Raw genomic sequence first — 23957 nt, 5'->3', positions numbered from 1 at the left:
GAAGAAAAGCTGGAAATGCAAATATGTGTTAGGCAGCAAAGACCCATGCTGTTTCCTGGTGTCCAATATGGGGTTGTTGAGTGTGTTGTACTGTACAGGACCTTTAGGAAAGATGTAAGTGACTTGAGAAATGCTTTCCAAATACAAGTAGCCTCTTATGTGGATTCATGTGTAGAAATTAGTACCTTTAAAAAAAAAAAATCCTGTTTTCCTGACTCTTAACTCTTTTTGACTATTGTTGTTGGGCACAGATACTAAAAGTTATTTAGTTACCCAACTCCTCCTGAAATCAGCTGGATTTGGCAACATGTTCCAGCCTTTGGATTAAACCTCTAGGGTCTCCTATCCAGGTTGGTATGGAAGTCTTTCCTAATCAGTCATTTGTTTTTATTTTAATCCTTAAATAACTAATGTTTAATCCTCTAAGGAAACTGGCTTATCTTTCAGGCAGAGCACTGGAAGTGTTCTGTATGCCAGAATGAAACCGTTAGCTTGTGTATCATTGTCAGAGCTGAAGGGAAGTTAATATGCAATGAGAATAAGCATTTCTTGGGTTTGAGAGAACTCAGATTTCCGCACAGATTTATTAGACCTTTCAGTCATAGTGAGACTTCTCCTGATCTCCTGCTTAATGCCTTGTCTGTAGTGGATTTTAGCCACTGTTGTAGCTGCTCAGGAGAGAGCCCCCATTGTAGACAGAAATGAAGGATCTTTGAGGCGTGAACGGGTCCTATTCATTTCCATAATGGAGTCCTAACAATGAAGTCTGGCAAACGTAGATTGTTTTAGCAGGGAACAGCCCTTTATTCTGGCGTCTTGGCAGGGCTTGGGTAGACTCCCACCATTCTTTCCCCCTCTAGCCGTTGCTTTCAGCCTCTTGGCTGAGTCTGTTTTTTCTCTTGAGAGACTTCTGGTTTTATGAACTTGTTTTTGCACAGTGAGATTAATGAAAGATGCTACTCTGGCAGTCCTGGATGTTGAAGTTTTGTTTAAATTTCTCTGGTGCATATGTTGGGCAAACATACTGTGAATTGTACAGTCTGTAGTGGATCACCTCTGCCTGTAGACCGCAGACTGGGGGTCTTGCTTTAATGCTGTTTCATTGGCGGATAGAATTTCCATTTACTAATACAGCAAGTGCTATTCTAGACATCCAACAATTACTTTTTCCATGACACAAGTTGTGGTTTATGCTGGGACTCTAGGCTTAGATGAACAAACATTTTGTGGAGTTGACTCAAATTACAGCAGGATAAGAAGTTGAAGCGAAGAAAACCCCTAAATGTTAAGTCAGTTAAGTCACCTTAGATCGTATGGGTTTTTGAGCTCTGCTGAGTTCGTGAGTAGTGAATTGAAATTGTTTTCCTGGTGGTTATTTGAGCCCTCGTCTGTGATAATACCATTCTTGGAGTCCCCAACTCAGACAAATCACGTAGCAGGTTTTATAATTTTCTGTTGTTTCAAGCAAATCTATGTATCCACTTAACAGGATTTTAGACATTTTTGCTCTCAGAGATATCCACCTTGAGACTGCACTGAAGTTCTTAATGCAAGGGAAAGGAAATAGATACATATTTGTATATGTATATACACACACACACACACACATTTTTGCACTGAAATATGATGATTGCTACCAGAAATGGAATATCTGCATTTACTTTTAACTTCAAGTTCTTTGAAATTTGCTATGGCTTGCTTCCACTTCTTGGAGCTGGCAGAAGTAATGGAAAGGTAAATTTTACCCGATTGCTTCAGTAATGTCTGCGTGATATCTGCATGAAGAATTAGTATTGTGTGGAGGAAGCACTAATAGGGGTTTCCTCAGTTTTCATGGTGTTGCACATAGGTCATGGTATGAACTACTACCAGGATGCTGATGTTATCTTCATACCAGGCAGATAAAACCTTGCTATGCTTCATTTGTATTTTGCTTTCACAACTGACTAGGAACTTTTTTTTTGTTTAGATTACCTTGTTTATAGATAAGGGGTTTGGGGCCTTACAGTACATGTTAGAAGGTGAATTAAGGGCTTCTTGATATTTTGAAGTGTGCTAAGCCCATCTAGTTCACCTGCTTAGGTGGCTGTCGATATTTATGTTCCTGGGCAGGAAGGTCCAAGGGGTGGATAGTGCTAAGTTTCCATTTTTGAGGCTCCGAGCTTCTGTATAACTCTTCTAACTCCTGGAAGTATTCAGAAGCTAAAGTGAGATGAAATTGTATACATACTCCCACGCTGACAGATGGAGTATATGTGGTTTTGAATCCCATCACTGTAATTTCTGATCACATACACTCAGTGACAGTCAAGTATACCTTGGTCTTCATAGTGTTCTCCTCACAATCTGGATGCTGAACTATTAATCTCATTTGGAAGTCTGTTGACCAGCATTCAACAAAATTTAATTGCTAGCATCTTCACAACTTCCTAGGGTCAGCATCGTTTTTTTCCTTTTTTCCAGGTGCATAGTTCTGACTTTGGAATCTGCCACGGTAGCTGTGCCTTGGAAAAGATACAGCAGCTCTTCTATGTTAATAAAAGACTCCAGGCTTCCTGATGATCTCACCAAAGATTCACATAGAAACTGTTTCTGTCACTTGCTTTCACACTTGTAGATACTCTAATATCCCTGTCCTTTGGCAGCGAGATTGCTAAATGACCTGTTTTGAGCTTGTCCAATGGCAGGAACAGTTCTTTTCAGGGATTCTGCCTTAATCCTAGGTCTCACGGGCATTCACTTTTCTGCTTGCCAGCATTGCTTTCTACATTAACAACAACAAAGAAATATGGGGAGGTACGAACTTCTGATGACAGAACCACGTTATGCTATCCTTCTAAAATATAATCTTTTTATAGCCACATCAAAGTTTATTTCAAAGGCGGTCTTTGACTTCTACTTGAATTGGGTTATCCATATGCAAATATTTTTCTTGAAATCACATACATGCCAAGATATGGAAAGACTTTACTTAATAGGCATCCATAGGGTGCTTTCCGTTTGCATGGAAGAACAAAACAGTTTCAAACATTTCAAAGCCCCTTTTTTGCTTATGTAAAGGGAATGAGGGGTCCAGCCCTCTGAATTCCTGACCGAATCTCATTTTGCATCTCTGCTGGCAACAAATTAGCCCATGTAATTGCTGCCACCAAGACTGAGTACACATTCTGTTCTTTGTACACTTCCACAGTTTTTTGGTTTTTGTTTCTTTCTGGAAGAGATCCACATTTGAGATCTTTGCAGATTTAAGGCAATGTCAGCACTTTGCATGTTCATCAAGCGTTAAGCCAGGTCAGAATAGCCAAAGGTGCTATCACTCCCTTCAGAGGGACATTTTTACAGTTGGCCATGCAACCTTGATTGTAAGTCTCTAGTAGAATACCTGCCAGTACTCAAAGAAAAATGGAGTATTACACATATCTGGGATACCTGCAGTACAAACAGTTGGCTTCATTTTCACTGATGTACTCCAAAAGGTACACCCAAACTGAGAGCTGGTAATTTGCCTGGTTTCCTGTTGGCGAGTTTGAGTAACACAGGTAAGTTAGCAAGGGAGAGCTCATCTTTAAAACAAAGCAGTGAGTGTCACACATGAACCAGGGAACATTTCACGTGATGTTTCTGGGCTCAAGGTGTATGATAAGCAGGACTGTCACTACAGTTTGCTGTGACTTGGGTGGCATGCTGTGGCTGTTCTAGTCTCACAGGTAATGTTCTAAACTTCTACATCCCTTAGGTCTCAAACATGATAACCTTAATTGTACTGCTGCAAATCCTTTTCTGTATTGCTTTTGGTTTTACATTCCTTAGATATTAGTGACCAAGGGGCAGACTTTCTCAAGCAGTGTTTTATTGTGCTAGTGACTGAAGATGCTGGTGCACGTTAGTTATCAGTCCTACAAGAACTTCCTCTCATGTAAGCAAAGAATTTGCCCTGTATACAGAAAACTTAATCAGTTGTAAATTCAGTCTGCTTGTTCAATGGAAATACAGACACTAGACTCATCCTATCTTCAACTCAACCTCAGATTAAATTCCTTAGGAAGATAATATAGCTTTTATTGACCGTTTACTTTTGGCGGTCAGTGCTTGTCTCTAAACTAGGGCATCCAGATGAGCTTCTGTGCTCCTGGACACAGGAACATGCCTTGGCTACATCCTCTTTGAGGGCAAGACCTAAGCACAAATGAACACCACTGTCTTTGTCCCACTCATACGTTCCTCATCTGTTGTTTGTCCTTTCTATGGAAACAGCCCAATCTGGTGATTTCAGAACAAACCTGTGCTGATAAAAACAGTTTAAATACAGTCTGTGAGTATTGTCTGTCTTCAGAAAAAGTTTTTAAAATTCTGTAGAAGTCCCTGATACAAGTATGATGATTATGTCTAAAATATTTAAATTGATAGAGTTGTCTTCAGCATAGACAAGGAGGACCAGCTGTAGCATTTTCTTCGTGCATGTGTGCACCATTAGGGAATTTAGTGAGACTTCCAAGTCCTAAGGCCTCTCAACAGCCATCAGGTGGTTTTAAGACTTTCCTTTTCACCTGAGATGAATTTCAGGCAGTGACCACAAGGTGAAAGTTTTTGAACAGCTGTGTTAATTTTGGCCCCATGTGAAATGAAGCCAGCTTTTCCATGCTACAGGAAATTGCCAAATAAAATAGTGGAGAGGAAATGAGCTACTCTTTGAGTTTCTAGGACAATATTGTGAAGAAACGTAGTAATTCCAAACAAAAAATATTTTTTAAAAAACATCTCTCTAGATGTAAGTCGATAGTCTTTGTTTATATCCCATAGGGCAATCTTGGTAGCAAACAGACTCCTCAATTGAACGCAATATATAAAAAATACAATAAACTCTCTTTCAGCTAAAGGTCAAAGAAGGAGCAAGAGTGATCAGTTGATTTGGATACTACTGTGATCAAAAACATAAAACTTCTTTAATTTCTCTGGGAGGGAAGTACTTGGTTATGGGGGCATTCTTCAGCTTTTTTGTTTTGTTTTGCTTTGCTTTGTGATTGTGATATTTTCAGTACTTAAAATGGTTTCATCTGTTAACTTAAAAGCAGATCAACATTTCATATATCAAATAACCTATATTTATAATTTAGAAATACGATATGCTTTTCTTTACATTTTGACAGGAACGCCTGCATCATGTAGCAAAATGAGTGCTAATTCTTCACTCATTGCCATCAGTTCTATTCTATTGAAGCAATGTACACTTCTGGGTGTAGGTATATACCAGTTTACGAGTATTAAATGTTAACCTGTGTTTCACATATCTTAACAACATGGAATGGTTTTTCAAAGCATGTCAGTGTTCAGCTGCTACCTGTGATAAGCCATCAATTCTTAAATTTTGTTAAATGCAGGTAGAAAGACTTGAATCTTGAAATGCTGTGAGATCTAGCCTGTCTAAATAGAACTCTTAATTTCTCTTCCATCTTCTTTGGTCATCACACTTTGACCTTAATCATGCCTATATAAGGTCATAGGCTCAGAGGACCAGAAGAGACCCAACTAGAGGAGATCTGGTGCTTCCCCTGGCCCAAAATAAAAATTAGCTCCCCCTACAGCTTTATCAACACATCTCGTTTGGTTTGTTTGGTTTTTTTTTAATAAAAAACCTCTCTAAGCCCTCTTCGGAAATGTTTTCTTTTTCTTACTGTTGGAAAGTTTTCTTTACATCTGGTATGAATCTTTCTTACTGCAACTTAAGCTCATTGTTTCTTACTCTATTAACCATGGTCCCAAAAGTCTTATGTAGAAGACTGTCTGTTTAAGGCATGTTTGAGACCTTGTCCTGCCACAGTCTTCCTTCCACTGCACTAAACCTCAGTTCCTTCAGGCTTTCCTCTGTAGTCTTATTTCTGAAGTCTCTCATTGGACTTTGTTGTACTTCTATGGCCTCTTTCTACCACTGTTTTGAAATACAGGACCTAAAACCTATCCTGGTGCTCCAGCTGGAGGTCATCCTTATCCTGAGTAAAATGAGCAAGTTGTTTTGAGTCTTCTGGATTTTAATTCTATTAATATATTCCTGGGCAATTTTGGTGTAGTTTATAAATATGGTGGTTTTGCAGCAGCATGATACTGATGTGTACTCATCTTCTAAAATGTTATAAACCCCAGATCCTGTTCTGCAGTTATTGCCTGGACACATCTTCTCCTTCCTGTGTTTGTGCAGTTGAGTAGTCCTTTCTGTGTAGATCCATGTACTTTTGCCTGGTAAATAGCATCCTGGTTTTTTCAGGCTGTTTCTTAGCTTGTCAAAATACCATTTTGAGCCCTTATCATCCTTCCATCTTTGTGTCATCTGCAGATTTAATGAATACTCTTTATTTCATGATCCAGATTACTAGTGAAGATATTAAAATATTAAATAATACTGGACACACGAGAAAACCCTCTAGAACTGTATTTCATATGTCTTTCCACAACCACTGTAACCCATTAATAAGTGCTGGTTTGTTTTTTTTCTGTTCAGTTCCACCCGCAGCATATGTTATGTTCTATGTGCTATTTCTCTAGCTTGTGGGAAACTGAGATAATACTGGAACTTGATGAAAACCAGGGTATAACCTTTAGTACTTCTCCATTCTGGCACCTCTTGTGCTATAGAACGTTATTAGAGGGATCTGACACCGCTGGTTCTTGAGAAATACTGCTGTCCACTCTTTATGGCTGTAATTTCTTCAACGCTCCTTATGTATTCCAGTATTTTTCCAAGAACTGAAGTTAAGCTGACTGATACAAAGTAACTCCACTTAGGTGAGGTCCCAGGGTGGAGCATGAGATTCTCTGCTTGCTTCCTGGTCTGATGCTGCTGTGCCAGCGCGCTTTGTGCCAGCCCACAGGGCTGCGGCTGGATCAGGAGGAAGGCAAACCTGGTGGGTGCTTTGGAGAACTGTTTCCAGAAGGCATCTTAGCCCTCAAATTTTAGTTGCTTGCTTGCCGCTGGTTCAACCACATTGTTCAATGAACAGTAAGCTAGTTTTTCTATGGATTTTTGTCTTAGAGGTATTCTCCACAGTGTGATAAGGCTGTGTCTCTGCTCCCTCTCTTTTTCCCTTGTGCTACCTTCTCCAAGAAATGCCTCAGTACTGTAACTGTCAAATTTTCAGCTTCAAGCCTTGTGTGCATCATCTAATGGATTTGGAAGTAGGATACACTGAGCTGGCCTGACCTTCATGCCTTGCCTGGCTGGCCGGAATGTTCCTGCTGATAGTTCAGCATGCTTAGCCCCCACTGCAGCCTCCTGTCAGTGAGGCACTAATTTGGTTTACCTCTTGGCACCTTACTTGTGTGGTAGTTGTAAGAACATAGTGTTATTAAGTCCTTTACCCTTTCACTGAGTCTGGGTGAAGTGGACTGATAAAGCCTGCAGTTAATGTCTGTGGTTAAGTAGTTTGATTGGAGAAGTTTTACTGCCTTAGCTTAAAAAAGGAAAGCAAATGGTTTGAGAATAGTTAAAGCAGGGTTAAGGCTGATAGGCTGCTGCCTGTCTTGGGCCGTCTGAGACCATTAATTGCACTTCTGTGTATGTCTTTGAAAACCAGGAGGTGCATGTGTCAGTGTGCATTGGACCTCCTCTGTAACTGCACCTCTTTGGGGTATGCTTCATCTTTGAACAGGAGCCATAATGTGCTGTCTTTCCAGTTGATGTGGAGAACTGTAGGGAGCACAGCACAAAAATTAAGACTATCAGGCTGTGTCCTTGCTAAGGAAGATGACATGGTTTAGAATAAGATTTGTGACCACTGTTGGCTGCATGCAGACCCAGTGCTTGGTTCCTTCACCAGCTGTGCACAAACGGTTCCCACTCTGTCAAATGTTATGACCCCTTCTTGTCCTAGGACCTCTGCAGAGAACTTGAGCCACCTCTTCTGTTTTGTAAACTGCTGGCTGCTTAAAAGTTGCCTAGCCAGAGTTTGTATAACCTATTTCGCTTGGCACAGGAGGGAAGAGTCTGTGGTTGCCTCAGGTCCAGAGGTGCCTTCTGTTGGTACCTCTGTGGCGGTGTGAACTGCGGCAACCTGCTGTAGATAATCCTTGCGTCTGTCAGTACAGCTGTCACTAGCACATTGAGTGGCACGTGGAGCTCATAAAGGCAAATGAGAGAATATATTTGTGGGACGCAGCGTACCACATTAAAGGATCTGTTTGCTTAGTCATCTTTAACAAGGCAGCATGAGAGGACAGCCTAACCCAAATGCAGTTATACTGTGTTCTTTTGCTAGCCCTAGAGGGCAGAGTTAAATTTATAGGGTGGGGTTAGTATGTGCTGTAAATGTTCCTCCTTTAAATGTGTTTCTCATTTTAAATATAAATATTAACATATTTCTTAAATATAAATACATTTGACATTCAAGAAAGGGGTACGAGGCAGTGCTGTTTAAATCTTAATTTAGTTCAGTTTCTGGGCAACGAGTTAATCCTTTCTCAGAAGCTATTTATCTGAAAACTTGCTGTGGTCAAAGTATGTTTCTTTCTAATTTAATGTTAGCTCTTTAATCCCTAATTTTAAGAATTAAGCATGATGAAATAGTATTTGTGCCAGATGAATTTGATGTATTGAATTACCAGACCAAGATAAACGTATTTTAAAGGTTTCTACAGCAAGTTTGTGGAGAAGTAATTGCTTAAAAACCAATAAATGAAGCAAAGTCTGTAGTACATAGACTGCTTCTAAGTTTCCCTCATTTTTTTTCTATCTCTAGTAACATTAACACTTAAATTGTCCCAATTAGGCTTTAAAATTTATGCTTTAGCTAGTAAAATCTGACTCGTCTGGTCTCCCTTCATTTTGCTGCTTAATAGCTGTCTGAAGGCAGGTTTTGCTAAGCCAGTATTAACAGACAAGCATATAATTTTAGCAATGAGAGCTTTGACGTTGCAAAGTATTAATGAGTGAAATAAAAAAATCAGACGGATGCAAAGATGCAGTAGTTGGGGACTTTTGTCAGCCAAAGAATTTCTTTTGTCTCTGAGGTTGAGGGAAGTTTTTGGGTTTTGTTTTCTGTTGTTTTGGGTTTTTTCCCCCTTCTCTTTTTGATCCCTATTGGGAGGATCTTCATGTTTGAAATTTCAGATTTTCCGATTTGTGTATTTCACTCATGTCTGTGTTTGCTTAATGCTCTTTCTTCCCTTTGACTTTCACATTTTCTTTTCCTCTGGCAACTTTGAACTTGCTTCAGTTTGGGACAACTGGGGCAAAATGAGCCGCCACGGATAAAATTATAAAAAGAAGAGCAAAGTCTGTGAATGATCCATTGCTGTTTCCTGAGTCGTTCCAGTCTCATTAATCAGTGCTAGTGCTGTGGAGGCTGTGTGGTGTGTTATGTCACCAGCACAGCAGCTTCTCCGTCCCTTTCCCCCACCCCCTGCGTGCCTACACAGTGGGGAAAACTAGAGAGGGAAGCCATCAATCTTTCCTGTCGTAGATGTCAGCAGTGATTCTCCTCTTGACTTCCTGCTCTCTCCATCGTGCTCACCACCTGTGTTTAGAATTAGCCTCTGATGCTGCAGATCTTACTTGGCTCCTCACCTGTTCTGCACCAACTAAATAGCTGTTAAAAAAAAGCAAAGCAGCTAAATGCTATAGCATGTGAATAGTAACCACCACTGTGGGTGTGGGGCGAGTTCTGTTGCAGCTGCTATTGTATGGCTGCTGTTGTGATAGTGTTGTGATTTTCTATAACAGTGTGAGTTTTGGGTCTGAAATTGCTTGCATTTCAGCCCAAAGGTGAGCTTTTGAGCAAGTCTTTTTTTTTTTTTTTTTTTAGTTTAAAGTAACGATGAAAATATTTATTAGATACATTATTGATAGAGGCATAAGCCTATCTCCCATCAGTTAGCTTGCTGGGATAGACTCATGAACGAAGTCCAAAAAAATTAATTAGTCTGAAGCTTTGTCCTTACCTTCAGTTACTCAAAGGTTACAATTAGCAAAAGATTCTTTGGGATTTTATTTTTATATCTCTATATCTGGATAGTAGGGGCCTTGAAAATCTAAGTGTCCGTCTCCCGCGTCACTGGGTAGATTGAGAATATGAGATATACTGCCTCTCTACTTCTAGGGCAGGATGAATGTCATCATCTTCTGATCTGTTGTGTTAAATAATAGGTCTAAACTGGACTCTAACCAGCCAAATTTTTATGTATACTTTCATGTAGTTGTATAAATGTTTTCATATACCAAATTAAAAGGAGAAAGCAATCCTGAGAATTGTCTGTCTATTGGCAGCTTCCTCCTACCTTTTAAAACCCACAAAGAGATGAAAGTGTAGGCATAAGGTTTCCTTATAATTGTAGCTTGTCTCCAGTCATTTCAAGTGTATGATGACAATATTTATATGGGGTTATAAAGAAGAGAGGCTCTGAAAACTTAAGTCCTGTGAATGCTTTCACTTGATTTTATTTGTGTAACTCCTTTGTGAAGTGGAGGAACTGTATTATGACTGATTTTACTACATATTTGAGAAGCAGTTTTCTGTTGACCATGCCAGGCAAATAGGTATATTCAGCAGGTAAATACTTATATTCAGCCCTCACAGAATTCATAAAGCTAAACATGAAACGTATAGTCAGGATACTAAGAATTGACCAGTGACATGGGATGTTTTGATCTACATGGATTTTTTCCTTAACTCTAGCAACTTTGGTATGTTCTGCAGTTCTGGCACATTTGTCTCATGAGTGGGGAATGAGTGTGTGTTTGACTGCCAAATTGAGGCCTTGACAATTTTAGCTCTCCTTACTGCAAGTGTGACATACTGAGAAAACCTCTGCTTTGGTCCAAGAGAGCAGCATTAGATTTTGGAAGCTGTCGTCTCTTCCAGTGCACTTTTTTGCATTGAAAATGGATGTGGCCATATTGCAGGGGTTTGGGGCCAGACTTTAGCCATCCTGCTCTGGGACAAGAATATAACGCTCGTCCTGATTATTTGAAAGCATTTGGATGTTGACAGTTTTTCTGTATAAGGAGCAGCAGTTGTTTGTCTCATCGTGAAAAAGAAGATTAGGTAAGAGAACACCTGAATCTTAATGGGGTTTGGGCCAAGCTTCGTTTAGGAATGCTGCTGAGAAATGCACTGTGGTGTTTGGAATTGCCATGCAGAAGTCTTATTGAGAGAAAAAAATTAATAGATGTTAAAACATCTGTCAGATACTACACTCTTAACAGGAGTGAAGATTAACATGCAGCACTACTGGTGTAGGTGCACACACCACACAGAGTTAAACATACGAACAGCAGGCTCACACTGTGCTTACTACAGATGTCTGAATGAGTGAGTGCCTGTGGGCTGGAGCTGCATGTCTTGTGGCTTTCACTCTGCTCCATTGGGAAGTCTTCACTCCTTTTGTTTTTATCCTTTTCCAACTCCAGTACTTTCAAGCACACAGCTCCCATCCCCTGGCCTAACAGCTCCATTGAAGTGCATTCCAGCCCCATGATTTCATGGTACCAGGCAGAACTCCCCTGCCACGCTGCTATGCTGCCCGCTGCTTCTCATGGAGTGAACAAACAGGGAACATAAACTCTCTCCAAAGGAACAATGTTCTCTGTATATTTTTAGTGCTAGAAATCCAAGATTCATTTAAGGTTGTGTTGTGGGGGCTTTTTTTAATATAGACTTCTGCTAACACAATGGAATATTTCATACCACCGTATTTGCTGTAACTTCTCATGCTTTATGTTGTTAAATGGAATCAAAGGAGTTAAAGATGAAAGACTTCTCATCAACTGGTCCCTCAGCTGGGAGCCGATGTGGGTTTGTTCTTTGTAAAGTATTTGCTAGTGCTTTACCCAGGTCCAGCCTAGCTCAATTTTCATTATTGGATTTACTTGTTTCTGCAAACTCTGTACTTTCAGTTAAGTAATTACTGAGCTTAGACTCAGTATAATACTGCTACTGTTTGTTTCTCATGTTTAACTTGGTTTTTTATTGCCCATATCCTGAACAAACCTTTTATAAGTAGTTGTTTACCATTTGAACATACAAGCAGCGTTAAAGATGCCATGCTTGCTTTCACAGGTATTCTCTTTACTGGATGGACAGAGAACTTTGTTCTCTCTTTATATGAAACTGTGTCCATTTTACATTGTACTTGGGTGTTTCCTTTCCAACATACAGTGTGTCACCAGATGCTAACTTCGGTAGTATTACAGTAAACTTATCTTTATCTCATTGTTACCCTTCAAATATTTGGAGTTAGTACAGAATTTGAACATACTGAAGTTTATGTTGAGACATTCATGTCTTGTATTTTCTTCGTGAAAATCATTCTCAAACTGCCTATTTAAATGTCCCTGTTGCATTTGTACCATCTCTTTGAGTATATTATACTCAAATTAGGGGACAGCATTTTGCCAATAGATCCAGTATGTTCGTAGTGACATAATCTACAAACTGGGCAGTGATCCAGGAAGGGGACAGGCAGATAACAAACATGTCGTGGGAAGCATATGAAGCAGAGACTGCAGCTGCAAGGGAATGGAGTCTGCGTGACTTGGGGACCGACAAGGTTTTATAGACAGAACTGTTCTCCGTGGGCTCAGGGTGCCAGTTCTTTTTGGGTCAAGGTATTGGCATGTGAGCTGATCTGTGCTGACTGCACAGAGATTCCTGCTTTCTGGTATGACAGACAGTTACCCCAGGGGGTAGAGCTGTTTCTGCGCTGAAGTAGCACTAGCTTCAGGGTCCCTGGGAAAAGAAGCAATAAGATCAGGAGACATTTCAGGTGATACCATCTTTGTCTAGACTGCAGACAAAAGACGTGCAAGTTTCTGCACCATACTTTAGCATGGACATCCTAACATACTTTATTTGATGCACACCCATAGTGGATTTCTAGAACATGATCAACATTCTTAGCTCTTCTAACAGTGCAGGTAGGAGACATGTTTTATGTAAAATTGCTGGAGTCAAGGCAGTAATCTTCCTTACCATATGGCATTCTCTGTGCCTCCTTGCTGTCTTGGTATACCATGCAAGAGCTCATCTGGAAAGCAGGGGGTGGAAAGCCCAAGTGGACAAAGAAAAGAATACGGGAACACAGGAGGGATGAAACTGTCTGATAAGAAAATTGAGAGTAGGGCTGTAAGAAGCTATAGCCTGTCTAGAAGAGTGCGGTTTAAAAGGCATATAAATGGACACTGGAAATCAGGCAGCACTGTGGGGATTCATAATTGTGGGAAAAAGTATCAGGATTTGAACTGAGTGAGGGGAGACAGGGAGATGAATAGAGGAAATGTGCTCTGACAAACAACCAGCTGTTCTGAGATCCCTGTAGGGGCAGAACACCATCTTAGCAATCATCTGTTTATAGCCTTGTTTTCTTCTTGAGTTTTTATTCTCTTGGTGAAGAGCAGGAACATGGGAAGCAAAAGACAAATGTCATGCCTGTAAAGTACCTGTTGCATTGCCTAGAAACTGTTGTATGCCTGTAGTAATAGAAGTACAGCTCTGAATCCTATTGAATCTCGAGTTCCACAAGTTTCTAAAATAATTCATTTAATTTATGTGTGTTGGGATGCTGTATGCCGCCTTCTTGAGGTGAGCGAGCACCTGGCTTTTCTCAGTTTTAACAAGAAGCTGGCTGCAGTCCTTGGGCCAGGTAGTAGCTTAGCAGGAGGTGAGGGGGTTCAGTGAGTGGTGATAAATGCTCTGATATAGCTTCCTAGGGAAACAAGAGATCAAATGGCAAAAAAAGGAACTGAGCAACATAATTCCATTTTTGTGCAATGGAGAAGGAGGCATGGGTGGAGACAAGAACTGGAAGTTAGAATTGCTGTTGGAAGAAACGGTGAGTTTTTCATTGCAGTGACTACCTTGAAGCTCCTGTGGTGGAGGTTCTCCAAGAGCATTTAGAAACTGACTCAAGAATACAGTAGAAGTCAGGAAGATATTTGGGGTGGGCTGAGGGCGTTACCACCTGGACTTAAATGTGTAGGCATTTATGTGAGCAAGAGGAATTAGTATGGCTGCTAGCCCAAACCTGCTCTTACCTGTCAGCACAAACACTTAAACATTGGATAAGAAAATTGTCTTGATCTGAAAAACAGGCTTACTTTGAAAGCAAAGAGGATTTTTCAGCACATTTTGAAGAAAATGGGCTAGGCTTTTCTAAACTATTGATCATGTAAAAAAAAAAAAAAGTCCTGTTCCACTTGGAAACACTTTCTCATTAATTTTTCTCAAGTCTACTGAGTCAAAATGAATTAAATCAGTTTGAAGTCCTTTTTTTTAATAGTTAAAAATAATGGTACTTGGCCTTGATTTTTGCTGCCATTTTGTATGGTTTCATAATTATATGACTTTATTAGGTTTTTTCTCCCCATGCATTTGTAAGAGTTTCACAGAAATGAAAATGGACTACATCAGTAAATAAGTTCTCTCTACTTTGTTATAGATGTTGCTTATAAAATTTAGCAGGAAAAAAAATCATGCAACTAGGGCATAATGAAGTTGATGTTCCTGCCGTACAACCAAGTCTGAGGGTTTGTATGTGTATTTGTGTGACTGGGACTCCCTGCTGAGGTTGGTGGAACCCTCATTTATAAGTTGAGCAGTCTTGCATGCTCTTACAACTTGGCACGTAACAGGCATTTTCACATAAAACATTGCTGAGTTACTTCTGAATATGGTGGAATTCCTTGGAAAGGTCAAGGAGGTAATTGATCATATGCTGACAGCTTGGGGCTCTGAGAAAATGGTCAGATGGAGGGCTGGGATGCAGGAAAACAAACTTTCCAAGATGGTAACTGTCCCTTAGCCAAGCTATACATGTTTTAAGCTTGTTAATCTTTGCTCACAACCTCAGCTTCTTAATCATTTTTTGCTGCTTCTCTGTGAACTCTGTTCAAATGTTGACATTTTACTGGTACTGATACATCCACAGTATTCCAGGTGTGAGCTTGAGCTATAGCAGTATTTCTTTGAAGAGCACTTCTAGAAACTCTACTGTTGCCAAGATGGGTAGTTTCAGAACTTTGATGATCTCTTTCATTATTCTTTGACCTTTGGGTCAAGGACTAGGTTTCTTTCAGGAACCACCCAAAATGTTCTTTGCAGCTAGAAAAATATGACTTCAATGTTCATGGGAGTTAAGATGGCAATCTGCTCGGGTAGATTACATATGTTTACAACAAAACTGTTTGAATTTCTCTACACTGTAATCCTAAGTATCAGAGTGGATAATGTACTAAAGAGAAACACACAGCTTTGGTGCAAAAAGGATGAAAAAATCTGCCACTTGGTTTCTGAGATATAGTTTTCATGGATCTTGTTTACAGCTATGTTTGTTTGCATATACAGTGTGACAGCTTAAAATTACTCTAGTTGTCTATCTACTGTCTCTGCAGTAAGAGTATTTTGACTGACTTACCGCAATTATTTTTAGTCAGTCCTGAGGTAATTTTTACGTTAACACACTGACAGGAGGAGAGAAGAGACAGATGTAAGCGAGGCTTTATTAATTACTTTAAAGTATAAAAGAATTTGTTGAAAAATGCGTGGGTTAATTTTACCAATGCTTTATGACAGAATACAGTTGTGGATCGGATTTTCTCTGGTATCCAGCCAACTGGGACGCCTCATCTGGGTAACTACCTTGGAGCCATTCAGAACTGGGTGAATCTGCAAGAAGAATGCAGCTCAGTGCTATATAGCATTATGGACATGCACTCTCTCACCATGCCCAAGGAACCAGCTGTCCTGCGCCAGAACATACTGGACACCACTGCTGCCATCCTTGCCTGTGGTATTGACCCAAAGAAGTGTTTCCTCTTCCGACAGTCACTGGTTAGTGCTCCTGTTACATTAGATTTGTTTCTCATAAAGTGACTTTCCATACGTTAATGAATGAGCACAGCATTACTGAACTCTTTTATCATCTTTATGACAGTGATCCTAGAAATATTAGCAATGTTGGATTTCAAACATCCCTTGCTGCTGTTTTGAAGTGGGTGAAACCATGACTTGAGAAGTCCATATAAGGATAAGTACATTTTAAATTTCCCAAGCAGAGCTAGGAGTTTGTGCATTATGGTTATGAGAGCATTAATTTAACTCTGTGAGTCTCACTTCAGTCACAAAAGGTTAACTCATAAATGCATAAACACAGCGTGTGCAGCCATGAAGGCAAGTAAAACATGTTTCTATGGTTTTATATCAGCACTTACCACTTAATGTGATTGGCTTGGTAAGGTTTGTGTCAGTTCCATCATAATCACCAGGGAGTTACATCTCCTCTGGGATTTAGTTTCCCTTCTTGGCTATAACCTCTTTTTCGTATGCGCCTGATCTGATAATTCGTATGTGAAATTCTTCTCTTGACCACCCCAGGGGGTGCTGGGCTTATAGAATCATGAGGTTGGAAAAGAGCTCTAAGATCATCAAGTCCAACCATCAACCCAACACCACCATGCCCACTTAACCTTCCTGCTAGGCGTATGTCAGCCTAGTCTATTGCATGCTGCATTTTCTTGGAACACAATTTAGTTTCTTGCCTGATTAACTTTCTGTTACTGACTCTCAACTGGCAAACTTCTGTAATTTGCCACAGAGGCAGGTGTGTCATAGCTTCTGCTCTTGTGAAAACATCTTTAAACGTATGTCTGACTTGCAACAGATCTGTGAAGGTGATGTGCACAGTTTTGAGTTTTATCAGTGCGAGATGAAATTACAGTATTACATTTCTCCTTTGAACATGGTTCTTTACAGGCAGAGTTTCCTGTGGTTGTCAAACTGCAAATGACAATCATAGCTCCATATCCCTGGTGGATATTAAAGTGGCGAAGACAGATGCATTTCCTGCTTCACTTTTCCTCTGTATTAAAAAACCAATCTAAATAGGTTAGCTCAGAATTCTAGATATGTTTAAATTAATTTATCCTTTGTTCAAATCTGTTTATCCTTTTAAATAAGTTACCAGCTTAGGTTTTAATTTGGCTCTACTCTGATGTAACTTCATTCACATTGAGGCTGACATTACCAGTTAATGGAATAATCTGAAGGCGAATTACAAGCCAGTGATGCAGTAAAAACCAGTCTGGAGCTTTGTTTTTTCTTGTTTTCAAGGAACTGAACAATTCAGTTAGTTACAACACAGGATCAGTGACTAGATACAGAGAAGACTCTTCAGCCTAGAAAGGAGATGATTTGCATGTTATGCTTAGAGAGGAATAAAGTAAAGGTTTGTAAAACTGCAAGTGAAATGGAGAAGATAGATAGGGAACAACTGTTTTATCCACTGAAGAACAAGAACTAACAGGTATCGAAATAAGTTAACACCTGATAGACTCAATGTGAGCGAAACAGTGCTGCATTTCATGAATTCCACAATTAGACTACAGAACTCCTTGGCACAGGTTACAGTGCATGCTGCGGTGTGTATGAATTCAGAAAAGGACTTGACAGATTAATCTGAAAAATCTTTTGGGGACTGTTACATACCTGAGGTGCCACCTCTGCAGGAAGTGCTGCAATCACAGTTGGGAGAGTATTTATGCTTTTATGTACTTACATACAGTCTTTTCTGTTGGTTGCAGTCAGAGATGGATATTTGGTCTGTTCCGGTGTTGCTTTTCTTATGTTCTTATGAGTCTAAAAGCTAAACTACTGCTCTTCCAGGTCTTGCTAAAGCCAACACACAGACTTCCCTTGAAGCCAGCAGATTATCGGTGAGGATCTTACATTGCAGTCAGCCACAGAAAGCATGTTGTATCTTTCACAATATAATAATACAGAGATTGAATCTTTGAGTCTCCAAAGAGCAAGTGCCATACTCGGGAAATGGTGGGAGGACAGGACTGTAAGTGATGCTTCTACAGAACCAATACAGTGAACAACCAATGAAAACTTCAGATAACTAGACTTGGAAAATGTTCAGCTTTATCAAACAAAAGTTTCCACCAAAGATTATTCTGGTTTATGTTATGGTTGTTAGGCTGGCCTCTGTTAAATAGATTACCCTTTATCTTAATTTTTCTGGGTGTCTTTATCTGTCCAGTTCTAATGGTAGTTGTTCTTACTCAATCTAAACCATTAAGTGTTTGCTTTCTGTGGGCAGTGTCTGATATCTTGAGCTGTATCTTAGTAGTACTTGTCACACATGTATCAATAGAGCTTTCAGAAGTGGCTAGGATATTTTTGAAAGCTCTTTGTCACACTGCCAGCAGAAGGACTGTTACAGTTGTTTGAGAGTCCAGGCTGTTTCAGTAATGGTTCAGGCTGAAGTGGTTTGTGGAATTCCCCAAAACAAGTCTATTCAAGCTGTCTGTGGTGGTCAGGTATACCCAGAGATGCACTATGGTCTTGTTACAATTGCATTGGCAGGACCAGATGTTTCTCTGGAAGCAATTAAAAGGAGTATCTGCATGTAGCTCTTGATGTGAGGGAAGGAGACAGGAACCTTGCTAATGTGATTATTGTTTTAGTATGATAATGAAATAGTATGGAATGTCATAATATTGAGATGATTGTTCCTAAAAACAAAGGTGTAAGACGGATTGCAGCTATTGCTAATCAAGAAAGTTTATTGCTTGATTTTGGATTGGTAATTGCTCAGTTTTCAAAAAAGGAGCTGGCCTCTCCTTTTCAGCCACCGTAGCAGTCTCCAAGGGTGGTCTAAAAAAGCCACAATTTTGTTTATAAACTTTTGGCTGAGGTGTAGAGCGAAGTGACCGAAAACTATTGTATACTGAAATAGGTTGTACTTCCAGAGGTCATCAGGAAAGCCGTGAAAATCCAGCTGCAAATAAAGACCTGGTTTAGGTATTTTGTTATGGGCAAAGTAGCTTTCTCTTTTCAATACCAGATCAAACTGATAAATGAGAGAGTTCTTACTGGATTAACATGCTACAGTTATTGCTGTATTTTGAGTTCTATCTTGAAAATTACCAAATCTATGGATCACAGAAGTGCTACTGCAGTTACTTCTGTTTAACACTTCTGTTCATTTTTTTATACAAATATCTTGCAACGAAATTATTATTAAATAAGAACTTTTGGGTTTAATCACCAAAACCAGCTACAACTAATGACTGGTGGCACCCTGATTCTGTAGCACTAACAGCAGCGTGAAATTGCTCATGCAGTCACCGTTGTAAATTCTGCTGTGTCCTCTTACTTTCTCTGGATTAACCTGGGCGAAAATGGTCTGGAATTGCTGAAGAGAGGGGGATTTTATTGTTTATTTGTTTGGCTTACTCTTTCTGTACTTACTTTCTGTTGCTGCTTGCGTTGCTTGTCTGGAATATGTTTGCCACGTGTGAAAAAAATATTGATACTTTGTTTCTCAAAAGGCATGTGCGTTGGGTAAGTGTTTCCCTATTAGTAGGGTTTCATTTACAGCAGGGTTTATGCAGATCAAATTTCTAATCCAGAGCTGTCTGAAATATCTGCTTCCAGAATTTTCCCACATTTTATCATCCTTTCCAATACAAGCAAGAGACAAAAGGCTGAACAATATTCGTCACAGGTTGACTGCTGGGGAAAAGTGTGGTGAGAACAGATACCTCTCACATTTACACTAGATCCAAAAGGTGCTGCCATGATGACAATACAGGTGAAGTTGTCTTGGAGTCCCAAAACTGATTTCAGTGATGTCCTTGCCTTGCAAGTAGAATGAAATAAAAATGAGAGGAATTTTGCATAGACTGATTTTTATTGTATTGCTTAAAGAGTGTACGGCCTGTGTTTTTATGTGTTAGGTATACAGCTAAGTTAGCTATAAATGGAAGGTTCTAGTTTGGTGAAAATTAGTTTTGTATGCTTCAAAATCTACCATTTGTAAATTGTAGTTGTTTGTAACGTATATGAACAGAAAATTAATAGCTGGCTGTATATTTATTATCCATGCATAGTTCACCAAATACCTCCTACACTTATGTTACCGTATACAAACTTGAACTCCAGCTTAAGGAAGTAGTGGCTCCAAAGAACAAGTGATGATAACTTGAAATATTTAGAAGCAAGAAGGATGATGATGAATATTTAGGGTAGTGTTTGGAACTATATTGTCTGTGAAGGGTTATAAACAAGCACATGTAATTAGAGTATCTGGGAAAAAACAATTGTGGAATATCTTGGACACTAGAATGGCCTCCTGTGAGAGAAGCTCTTTCACTACAGCTTGGTTAATTATATTTTTTTAAGCAGGAAGACAAGTGATAGAAGAGTGACAATTTCTGTAAGAATACAAATAAACGCATATTTCAAAATTATGTATTTTTATTTGGAACACAGCTGCAAGATGTGTGAAACCTTTCTCTTTGCTCATAAGAAATATGAAAATAACGTCAAGTTATGCTGTGAGTGTCTGCCTTTGCCTACCAGGCATAAAAGAGAAGTAACAGAATAATGACTTATACAACATATCCTGAGAATACTAGAAGAAAGAGCAAATATATTCCTTAAATTGTACCATAACTGATAAAAGCTGTAACAGTCATCTTTCATAAAACTTAGAATGTTTTATTAAAAACAAAAAAGGACTACAGCAGGGGAAACAAGGAAGACAGCAAGCAGTCTGCACACATGGTAAGCTTATATGGTATAACCCGTTTTCTCTGATTCCTGGTGGGTACAATACACATTTCAGTTCTTACCCATAACCATCTTGTATCTCATCTGCTTCACACTCAAAACAATTTTAGAAACTGCTGTTGCTTTTATGTGGTCTCAGGCCATTCTTCCTGTCCACCTACCTATTGTAGTAGACACATGCTAAATGTCCCAAGAGAAACTAAAATTCCATCAGAGTTGATTCAGCAGGCAGTGGTTGATATGCTGCACTAACATTTCTCTGAGGAGTCCTGTGAGTTTCTGGACAACGTAATGTTCAGTTTCTGGGCGGAAAATTGCAGTTTTCAGCCTTCTGGATGGGGTGCTTTATTTTCTGAGTATAATCAGATGCAGTATTCTTGCAGTGTGCAAGCAAATTGAAGCAGTAACTCTGGGAGGTGGGAATTTGCCGATTTGTCTTAGCCTTAACTCCAAAAGCCAAAATACGACAATTTAAATGTGTGCACTAACTGTTTCATTGCTATTATTTTCCAGAAATATCCAGCTGCTTTGTTTTGTGGGCAGAGTTTGAATGGATTCATGCTACTTCTTGTCCAGTTTTCAGAGGGGCTTAAAAGCTTTCATTGCATCATAGCTTATAAATTCATTAAAGTACATTAGTTTAGCATGGTCCATTGAAAACTTCCTGTCATAAGAGGAAGTATGTGACTATTTAATTTAGAAAATCATTCTGCTTCTCTCGTCCCTCTGTTTTCTCCCCCATAGGACTGGGCTAGACAGAACTGGAGCTCAGTGGGAAGAAAAATCATGGTTCAGTAGGATTTTTTTTCTTTCTTCCTTAATTTACCTGTTTCATCTCGTACTGTTGTGTAGCTGTTATATGTTCCTCTCTCCACCAGTCTTCTGGACATGCCAAACTAATTTCTCAAATGGTGTTGTGGGTTAGACTAGGAGGATGTTTCTGAAAATAAGTTCATTTCATAACAAGTAAAGGCAGGGAAAAGGGTGCCTTGGCCAAATTACTGTGCTCTGTCTGGGTTTATAACCAGTATAACCTGATTCCAGTAGGGATATTCTTGGTTAGGCTCTTCCTAAAGAAGAGACAGCTCTTATTTCTGTAAGTTTTAGCCAAATATAAATAAGGATAAGTTATTAAAATATTCAAAGGTAATACTGGTAGATTTACCAATGATAGCTAGATAACCATCCCCCAATTGCATACATTGCTTAACATGTTCTTTAAATCAGATGTTGCCTTTGTAACCATGAACTTATTCCACTCACACCGGAATTATCTCTTTGAACAGGAATTTGGGATCCCATGTCAAATTTTCTATCATAAAAATATCTCACTGGGTGTTCAGTTACTGTGTCCATTTGATTCAAGAGCAGTCTATTTTGTCTTGTTTATGGCCTGGTTATTCTCTCTAGCTGTATAATGTAGAGATGTATTACCACGTATCTTGAACATATTGTTTGCAACCTTAGGCATTAATAAAATCTTACCTCGTATTCAAGAAAAATAAGTGTGAGCATCACTTTTTCTTCTAAAAGGCCTCTTGAATCTTTTGGAAGCAGTAACTGTTACTGCTAGAAGAAACAAAAGTCCTAAAAACCCGTTTCATTTCTTTTGAAATTTGGGACACTTTCATTCCTCTGTTCAGATTTCTTTTAGTACACAGCTATCCAAATTGCCTCCCCAGACCTCTTTGTTGGTCCTCTACACTGTCAAAGTCAAATCTTTGAAATTTATTACCCATTTAAAATGTAGCCCTTAATGAGATTACACTGCTGAGGGGAAGCTGTTTCCACATAACAGATATGCAGCAAATTTGCAGTCCCTTACAGAGAGGGGCTATAGGTTGCAACTTGAGGAAATTCATCTTGAAAATGAAACACTGCATCTCTCTTTGCAGGAAGCCACTTCAGCTACTGACACGCAACTTTGTATAGTAAGCCTCAGAAAACTGAGTTCCAGTGTTGCTGGTGTGCCTGCTTTCGGATCTACTCACAGTATCCATGCCTTTCCCTCTGTTATTGCTCGTGAATCTCATTGCTTACTGTCCTCCTCAGCTGTATGTCTCAGCATGAAAAGTCATCTAGAATTACTTGGACTAAAAGTAGCTATTGGTTTTCCATGTATATATCATCAACTGTGACTGTGTCCAGGGAATAGCAGCTATAACTTGGTAGGGAATAGCTAGGATCAAGAACAAAGTAATAGATCTGCAGGGAGAAGCCCTGAGGTTGTACTTCAGCATATAACGCCCCAGAGATGATCCAAGTGTAAATTGTGATCTGGGTTTAATAACGTCAAAAGACTGCACAAGTGAACAATTAAGAAGCTATTTGTCTGTAAAGAGGGAGGACCAGGGCACTCTGCCAGGTAAAGAAACAGCGATGATTGTGCCTTCTAAGTAACTGCTCATTATCATTTGGAAGAGCTCACCTCTGTTAAATAAATGTGCTTCAAAAAATGCGATAAAAGGAATCTGACTATACAGACTCAGGCTTGTTGGGCCACAAGGAAGCAATATAAGTAGTTTCTTCTGGAAATAACTCTTTGATTAGTGATTAGTAAGCCAGGTTGTGGGGGATGCTTAATGCAATGGAAATTGAAGGAGGAAATGTGCTGCTGGTAATAGCAGAGAGATGACCACCTCGACCCTTTGAGAAATGTTGATGGTTTTTACAGACTTGTAACAGATTAGGAAAGAAAACTGTGTTAAAGTGGACGAGAGCACAGAGCAGGAAAAAAGAGAGAAACTTGATGTATTTACTGAGAAAAGCAAAGGATGTGATTTGGGCTGTCTAAAAAGGGGGGAGTGTTGCTATATGGATCTGGTTAAGCTTTTTTGTGAAAACTGCTAAATGGGAAATAGTTGGCTTTGTAAGGGAACCAATAAATAGAGGACTTACAAGACTGTTAGTCCTTCAAATATTTTCAGCCAAGCTGCAAGAAATATTTCCTGAGAAAATAATGTTTATATTGAAAACAGGCTATTATATTCTTTCAGGACACAAAAGTAGCTGGAGCTGACATGAAGGATTCAATGGCTTCGCTGTTTTTTCAGCGTTACCACTGATTGTGATGTTCTTGGAGGTTAGTTTGACATACGGTTCAGGAACTGTCATTGGTTGTGAGTTTTGTTCATTGAAGATGTAATTTTGGTTTTCTACATTTTGTTGTCTTTTTATACTGGGGATATTTGGGGGAGAGGGCGCTGCTGAGAAGCTGATGTCTTCATTGGTGAAGACCTAAGCTTATTATTGTCTGTTCTCTTTTGGGAAGTTGGGGTGTTCCTGAAGCATATCATATCCCGAGAGGGTACTTCTGTTGTCAGATTTTCAAATACAAACCAAATTAAGTTCTTTACTTGTTCAAGTATACCCAGAATAATCTTAATTGATTGGAACTCT

The 23957-nt window shown here is 39.4% G+C and overlaps 1 protein-coding gene across 1 annotated transcript in view; it reads left to right on the top strand.

Annotated features, from left to right (window-relative positions):
• The window catches only part of WARS2 (tryptophanyl tRNA synthetase 2, mitochondrial), a 42481-nt gene that overhangs the window by 5613 nt on the left and 12911 nt on the right, over positions 1-23957 (top strand). The window contains exon 2 of the mRNA XM_086464778.1: positions 15555-15812. Coding sequence (XP_086320904.1) covers positions 15555-15812 — 258 coding nt within the window. The remainder of the gene's footprint in view (positions 1-15554; positions 15813-23957) is intronic.

The sequence above is a fragment of the Leptosomus discolor genome, chromosome 1 (genome assembly GCF_034619465.1).
Source record: "Leptosomus discolor isolate bLepDis1 chromosome 1, bLepDis1.hap2, whole genome shotgun sequence".
In the NCBI taxonomy this organism is placed as follows: domain Eukaryota; kingdom Metazoa; phylum Chordata; class Aves; order Leptosomiformes; family Leptosomidae; genus Leptosomus; species Leptosomus discolor.
This window is presented reverse-complemented; position numbering and strand designations above follow the sequence as displayed.